Source organism: Anopheles darlingi, chromosome 2 (genome assembly GCF_943734745.1).
Source record: "Anopheles darlingi chromosome 2, idAnoDarlMG_H_01, whole genome shotgun sequence".
Taxonomy (NCBI): domain Eukaryota; kingdom Metazoa; phylum Arthropoda; class Insecta; order Diptera; family Culicidae; genus Anopheles; species Anopheles darlingi.
The window spans coordinates 45,241,903-45,249,402 of record NC_064874.1 but is presented as its reverse complement, the minus strand read 5'-3'; the positions used below and the strand labels follow the sequence as shown (position 1 = coordinate 45,249,402).

Here is a 7,500-nt window from a genome sequence, read left to right as displayed (position 1 = left end):
GTAGCAATCGTTGCGTGTGGTATTTACGGATTGTTTCTTATCACTCGGTTATCGATAGCTGCATGCGCATAAGTTGAGATTATTGTAATGACGTACGTCGTTTAATAATCTTTTACGATAGCTCTATTAGTGTGATGGATTAAGAGATTAAGGCTCAGGCGAGCTTATGCGTCGCGCCACTCTCGCATTTGGGCCCATTTTGAAATGCGTCATTTGGCAAGATAACTTTCAATTCTTTCTCCGACTTGATTTGTTTCGTTGAAATGAAATTGTTTCGAGAAAGTTGTAGAATTGAGTCTATTCTTGCAGTCTATTTATCGTACTTATCGTGGATAAGTTAGGGACGTGGGAAACGGAAAGGATCATTGGCGTACCGAGCCTCGAGATCGTGCCACACTGAGGTGCGCTGTCCATTGGGGTTAATGCCGGTGACGAGATCGTGTCCGATTTCCATGTAGTGTACCGTCGCACCGACCGGTTGCCACTGTCGGCTCTGCAGCAGTGTATCGACCGCGTTCGGTGTGGGGTTACCGAAGCGGGCAAAGTTAGTGAAGAGACGCACGAACCGGTTGCTGACCGTGCGGGCATGATTCGTCGGCAGGATCGGTGAAATGGTGAGATCGGTCACGGACCACAGGTAGGGAATGTCATCGGCATGCATCGCACCCGGCCAGCTGCCCAACAGCAGCAACCGCTTGACAAGGTTAAGATCACCGTCGAAGCTGAACTGGTAGTAGTAGGTCGGAGCCTGCGAGCGCTGTGCGTGTAAGCGCACCGTTTTGTCGATCGCATAGATGAACTGCTGATCGGTGTGGAAGGTCATCCACTGCTGCATAATATCTGGTCCGAGCGGACGATCCTGCCAGTAGGTCTGGCGTATGGTTTGACTGACAGCGGACGAAGCGGCTGTACCGGTTGGAATATTCCAGAAGTGGGGAACAAAATATTCAGGATGTCTAGTGAACTCGTCCCACACAGTATTGTCGATCGTATGCTCGTACACCATGAACATCGACTCCATGCTCATATACCCGGCTATGAAGGGAACATGATTGAACGTTCCGGCGTTGAGTATATCTATTGGGAGCTGAGTGAGAAAAGTCTCCTCAGGTGAGTTCACAGGTTCCGCGTTCGGCACAAACTCGAACGGCTTAAAACCACGGGGGATGTCAATGTCCAGCCAGCCTCCCTGCACCTCCAGCAGCCGCTCGATCGGTGTGTTACGCAGACTCTGCACCAGCTGCGCACTGTCGTGCGAGTAACCGAGCTTATCCGCTAGCTGGTAGGCGAGTTCGCGGGGCCGATACTGGAAACCCCACGGTACGAGCGCGGTTCCAGATTGAGCGATCGCCTTGTGGAACAGACCGGACGCCTTGTTCGAGAGCACTAAATAGTGAACGGCTACTCCGCCCGCACTTTCTCCAAAAATCGTCACATTATTTGGATCGCCTCCGAAGTTCGCGATGTTATTGCGTACCCACTGTAGCGCCATCACACAATCCTTCATGCCCCAGTTACCGGCGGCGTGCGTATCGTCCGTGCTAAAGAACCCGAGAATACCGAGACGGTAGTTGATCGTAACGACCACCACATCCTCCGGCATTAGATTGTCGGGACCGTAGATCCAGGAATTTCCAGAACCTCCTGTAAACATCCGGAACATGGTGAAGATAATAGTTTTAATTTAATTTATCATAATTAATTTCAAATAATCATTTTTACCTGTAAACGACCCGCCATGAATCCATACCATCACTGGCCTCGATCCGATAACATTTTGGGTATAGACGTTTAGATACAGGCAGTCCTCGCTACCGGAGACACCACCGAGGAATCCTCCCGAAGGACAGGTCTCCCGGTGCTCACTGCCATCCTTAATGCCTTGCCATCCCTGATGCGGCCGTGGATTGCGGAACCGAAGGTCGCCTACCGGTGGCTGGGCGTACGGGATACCGTTGAAGGCGAAGTAGCTGCAGAACAACCCGCAGCTTGACGTGACACCTTGGATTTGACCACCAGTGGTGTTGATAATAGGCCGGGACTATCAGAAGGAGAGACGGGTGAAAAGAGTGGCTCACGAGTTTACAAGACGGCTCTGTACTGTACTTACCGCATCCTGTCCCTGGGCCGCGATGGCCGCGAGCGAAAGAATTACCACAAGCTTAAGCATCCTTTTGACACCGCACTTGGCACCCGAGTAAGCTGGCGGCCGGAACATGGTCACCGGTTTTATACCGGTAGCGCCCTCGCATTCACTGTGCGTCGCGCCAAGGATTGGGGATGATAAGCTTTATTAGCGTAAACTTCTTTAGCTTTAGATTAGAAAAGGGCTCGTACCTTATCGGTGGCTGATAACAACAAGTCGCACAGGTTGGGCAGTTTTTGGTGTGGGTTGCCCACCTGTTGCCGAGTTCCATTGCAATGTTTGTTTCTGGCGAACGACCAGTTCCTTCCAATCATCCTGTGCCTGCGTACGTAATCAATCTAGCGCCAGTGGCCTCGATTAATTCGCCAGGAGATTGCCGAAAGCTGCTGTTGGTCTGAAAATGCGTTGAGTCCCTTCCGATAAGATTTGATATCACTCGGCAGGGGGTGCTGCGTGTTGAGCATTGTGAATGTTTTCTCAGTACTTTGTTCTGGGGTATTTCGTGATGATTTAAAATATATTAGTTGATAAAATATATTAGTTAAATATATTAGTCCGCAAACTTCGTTCTACCATCACGGCTCAGGCGTCAAATTTCTTTTTTTCATTTTCGAGTTCATTATCGCCTAAGGAAATCACCCAGGCGATCGCTTTTTTGCTGGTGACAGCAGCCAGCAGCGGGTTTGTTTGCCAATCTGTGCAAGCCAGGAGCAGGAGTGGATCTTTCGGGACAGGAAAATGTGTTGGATCCATCGCTGGACGATCGCTATCACCTTCGCCTTCCTACTGGCCAGTGTATCGCTTGTCTCGACGGTGAACGACCGTCCGTATAGGTTCGAGCTGCGAGGATCGTCGTCGATTGACGTAAACATCGATCGATCGGATCGGTCCGATCGTTAGATACTTCTTCGACTTGTCGTAGCACTCCCACGTGAACTTTTCCGGCGGTATACCGAGACAAATGCCAACAACATTGTAGATCTCGTTCATCTGCTTCCGGATCTTCTCCGTGATCTCCTCATCAGTCGCACCGTCTGCCACCAGCTGACACAGATCCTTGGCGTATTCGCGAAGCTATTAAAAAATGCATGAAAAGTTCAGTGACATTCATGGGATACCGAACGCAAACTAGCCGTTCAATCAATCAGTACCTTGCTCTTAATGACCGAGTTCATACGACTCCGGGAAGCACTTCTTCGGCATTGACCCGTGCTTGTTGATCAGATTAACGAGCATATCCCACTGACCACCATCGCAGGTCGGATCGGACAGCAGAAAAGAGACCAACCGACCGTCGACTGCTTCACCACGCTTCGCCGTGTCGACCACGTTGTTAAGGAAGTAATTCGCCCGTCAGATGCAAGTTGCAAGTTTGTAGCGAATAATGCGAACACCTAAACTCCGTCCAGACGATGACGAATGTTGGAGAATTTCTCGACGAGAACTTCTAAATTAAACTCCGTCCAGACGATGACGAATGTTGGAGAATTTCTCGACGAGAACTTCGCAAACAAACGTCATCCCATACAAATCCGTCGAGAAGTTATCGCGATAACTGGAATGCACGTGTAGACAGCGAGCAAGCAAGAACGAGTGAAAACCCCCTTAGGAGCTGTCAAATCGTATGTAAACAGTAGGGCGAGAAAGTTATCGCGATAACTTTTGCTCAAATTGAGCAAAAGTTATCGCGATAACTTTGTTGCTCGTCTGGACCAAGGTACTTTAAAAAGACAGGTAGCTTTATCCAGAACAAATCCCCGATTTTATTTTAGAAAAAACTTCAGAGTTTGACATTCACGGGATGGTGGGATGTTTACTTCGAGAACGCTCTTTTCGGAGCTGTTTTCGCTTTTCTGTGGTATTACGACAGTTAAAATTCACGAAAAGTGGCACGAAAGTTAAAGTTTATGCAAATATTCTCAAAATTCTTCCTAGTGTTATCGGTCCGTAGGTCTTGCCACCCAGCCTAGAACAAGAGCTAGCTAGCGTTCCTGGACCGTGCTCACTCGCTGTAAAACACAACTCGGTCGCTCGAATGATCTTAAATAGAGAGATGAATCATTTAAACATTCGAAAAAGAGTGAAATCAGGTACTTTCCCTGATAAAACCACCAAACTTGCCCACATCTTCTTCTTCTTCTTCTTGAAACTCACGTGGTTTTGTTGATAAAAGCGCCCTGCTATGAATGTCAAACAAATTGAAAATGGTGACCTGTCAAAGCGGTTAAGATGCTACCTGTCTTTTTAAAGTACCTTGGTCTGGACGGAGTTTTAAACGTCATCCCATACAAATCCGTCGAGAAGTTATCGCGATAACTGGAATGCACGTGTAGACAGCGAGCAAGCGAGAACGAGTGAAAACCCCCTTAGGAGCTGTCAAATCGTATGTAAACAGTAGGGCGAGAAAGTTATCGCGATAACTTTTGCTCAAATTGAGCAAAAGTTATCGCGATAACTTTGTTGCTCGTCTGGACGGAGTTCTAAGGTAGAAGTTGTAGCTTAATGCCTCGAGTACGGACAAACTGACCTTGGCCGAACTGGACCCTGACCCTAACCGACCCTGGAGGGTGGACGACGCTGGACTTTCAAGTCGCTGCTGGGCTACTTGCATCGCTTCCGAAAGCTGTACCGTCTCCGAAAGTGCCTTCAAACCTAGAATACGTTCACCGCCTAGAGTACGCTAGCGTAGTGTCGAGCTCTTTTGCTAAACTCGAGCAGATTACAACGGACGGAGGGATTTTGGGCAAAAAGGTGCGGAAAATCATTTTCCCGGAAAGCTGACCCTTTCCTGAGTATCCTCCTCAATTTTCCCAACAATCGAAGTAGAAATGGCAAAGATACAGATTTTTAAAACTCGCCTCACATAGCGCGGAACATGAGTCCCTTGAAAGTTCTCGTGAGCCACACATTTCTTGTAATTTTGCTGGCGAAAACAGAAATATTCGTTGGAAATATTATTTTCGGTTTTTTTATTACGTTTTCTCTTTAATTAGTACACAAAACAAAACAGTTCTCTATTACTGGACAACTGGATGCAAAAGCCATTCGTCCTGAACCTTAACGAAGATGAGTAATTCTCTTCACCATGTCTCCCACCCCGGGCCTAGGGCGGGAAAATGCTACTCCAATGACCAGTTCAATGAAGGTTGGCAAAAAGATATCTTTTGTCAAATCGAAAGCACCCACAGGATGATGAACAGATTACGACGACTGATGCTCTTCCTAATAAGCTGCTGCTGCTACTGCTTTGTGCCATTATCTCAGAAACACGCTCCTCACTCAGAGAACGCTGTCCTCGCTGTCTTACTAATCTCCCTTTCGCTTTTTCTCTATGTTCGCAGTCTCATAAGTGTCTAACGGGTAGTATGAGCTAAGGAAGCAGCCCACCAGAAAGTAGGAGAGAATAGGATGTAAGGGTGTAAGAAGGGAAAGGAATGGTGATAAATGATAGAAATTGAAGAGACGGAGATGAGGTGAGGCGGTGATGGTGTAAACAGCACAAGAGTCTCCAGCCGACCTTAAGACGCTTGCTTGGCTGCCTTTCGCTGTCGTGGGCTCTGCTTTGGCGAGCTCTTGCCACCCTTGGGTGAGTTTTCTGAGGAATAAAGAAAAGGAGATAGTTTTGCTCAGTCTGATTGCTCTGCATCATCGCACGATCGCAGTAAACTGTGACACTTACGAATCTGCTTGAGAGTTTCAGCCGGAATCCACTCGTAATCCACGTCCTTCGAGTTGGTGGTGCCCGTCTCGACAACCTTGCGGGTGGTGGTGGTGCGTTTCCGCTTGCCGTACGAGCCCAGGAACTGCTGACCGAGTACCAGCAGCAGGATGACGATGGCAGCAAGGAACACGTAAAGGAAGAACGTTTCGCCGTCGAGTCCCTCGTCGATTTCGGTGATCTGGACGGTTTCGTTGAACACCGCTTCACTGAACTGGTTGCCACGGCTGTCGCGGTAGTTAAGCGCAATGTTCAATCCGAACGGGCGTCCAGCGAACGATTCCGAAGGCAGGAACGAGTACGAGACGGTTGCCTCGTGGCCAGGTTTCACCTCGCGGTTGAAAGCGACGGCCGAGAAGTTCTGGATGTAGTAGTTGAAGTCCATCGAGTACCGGAACGACGCTTCGACCGTTTCCACGATAAAGTCCTCGAACTGGTTCTTGTTGGCGAATCCGACCAGGAACTCTACTGGATAGCCGGCGGGCAATTCCAGCTGAGAACCGGACGAATGCAGTGGTCTCGTGAACAGCAGGAACGTGTCCGCATCGGGGGATTTCGTTGTTTCAGGCTCATCTTCCGATTCCGCGTCTTCAGACACAACAGCCGCATCTTCCGTTTCCACATCGACCAGCTCTTCGTCCGTCTCGTCTTCCGTCGCAAAGGCAAACGGACTAGCGCCTGTTGGTGCAGGATTTGGGAGTGTTAGCCAGCGAAAGGTCTTTTGTGCACGTAGGAAAAGGCTTGCCACGTTGAAAGTCAACCAGCAAAGATTGTGAGGAGAAAAGGAACACGAGGCGGAAAGCGGTACGTACCGGTATTGACCGTCAGCAGGACGGCTGGCAGAACCAGCAGCAGGAACACGTAGAACTTCTTCATTATTCCCGTAAAGTCGCACAGGTGAAGCTAAAACGCTGCAATAATATTTACTTCCAACGGTACTTGTGGACTGGCCGCAAAAGAGATTGAACCACGATTACGAACACGAAATCGCTCCGCTGGATCACCGCACGAGAAGAACGTGCTGACGTCGGGGACGTGGAGATGCGCGATGACAGATGGACGCCACGCAGCGGCCCCCCGTGTTAGCCCAGGTACCCACGCTTCATACAATGTTGGATGAGAATTGCAAACTTTTTTACAGCCAAGTAAACTGCCTCTTAAAAATCACAACGATTCTCCAATCTTCTCACAAGTCAAAGCTATCTGTGTTGAGGACGGCCGAAAATCGCAGAATTTTTCCTCCAAGCATTGCGGCCGTCGTAGCGCTTTAGCACTGCAACAGCAAGCACCGTATATATGCTGTGTAATTTAAACACCGTTAGAGTGCCATAAGTGTGATCGGGCGTTCTCGTCCGTTGGCTTCGTGGGAACTTACGCAAGTGTTTTGTTTTGATTTCGCTACACTTGAACCTGCTCTCGCTGAATCGGTGTCCGGCTTCAACGGAAAATTAATAAGATGTCGCTCTTCCAGCAGCCCCGCTGGCTACGGAAATGGATTCGCCGTCGCACGAACCCGCTACCGCTTGATCGGGCTGCACTCTGGAAGCGGCGCTTGAGTGTGGTTTATGCCGTCCTCGCGTGGAATGCCTTTGGCGGAGTCTGCTACATGATCTACACCGGCCGCAACGACTGGGCC

The 7,500-nt window shown here is 49.2% G+C and overlaps 3 protein-coding genes across 3 annotated transcripts in view; 1 reads left to right on the top strand and 2 right to left on the bottom strand.

Moving 5' to 3' along the window:
- LOC125949299 (liver carboxylesterase-like) overlaps nt 1–3,503 on the bottom strand; it is a 3,624-nt gene extending 121 nt beyond the window's left edge. Inside the window, exons 1-5 of the mRNA XM_049676216.1 lie at nt 3,298–3,503; nt 2,338–3,220; nt 2,111–2,255; nt 1,723–2,041; nt 1–1,644 (exon numbers count right to left, since the gene is read on the bottom strand). The exon at nt 1–1,644 is cut by the window's left edge and continues 121 nt beyond it. Of these exons, the coding sequence (XP_049532173.1) occupies nt 338–1,644; nt 1,723–2,041; nt 2,111–2,255; nt 2,338–2,417 (1,851 nt within the window). The 5' untranslated portion in view covers nt 2,418–3,220; nt 3,298–3,503 and the 3' untranslated portion in view covers nt 1–337. The remainder of the gene's footprint in view (nt 1,645–1,722; nt 2,042–2,110; nt 2,256–2,337; nt 3,221–3,297) is intronic.
- A 1,627-nt stretch (nt 3,504–5,130) lies between these two features.
- On the bottom strand, nt 5,131–6,901 carry LOC125949387 (translocon-associated protein subunit alpha). Its single transcript, XM_049676369.1, has 3 exons — nt 6,677–6,901; nt 5,826–6,542; nt 5,131–5,741 (listed from the first exon to the last, which is right to left on the bottom strand). Exons 1-3 carry the CDS (start codon nt 6,738–6,740, stop codon nt 5,665–5,667), a joined length of 858 nt encoding a protein of 285 aa, XP_049532326.1. The 5' UTR covers nt 6,741–6,901; the 3' UTR covers nt 5,131–5,664.
- Nucleotides 6,902–7,266: 365 nt separating this feature from the next.
- LOC125949448 (uncharacterized) overlaps nt 7,267–7,500 on the top strand; it is a 500-nt gene continuing 266 nt past the window's right edge. The window contains exon 1 of the mRNA XM_049676456.1: nt 7,267–7,500. This exon is cut by the window's right edge and continues 266 nt beyond it. Within this exon, the coding sequence (XP_049532413.1) occupies nt 7,321–7,500 (180 nt within the window). The 5' untranslated portion in view covers nt 7,267–7,320.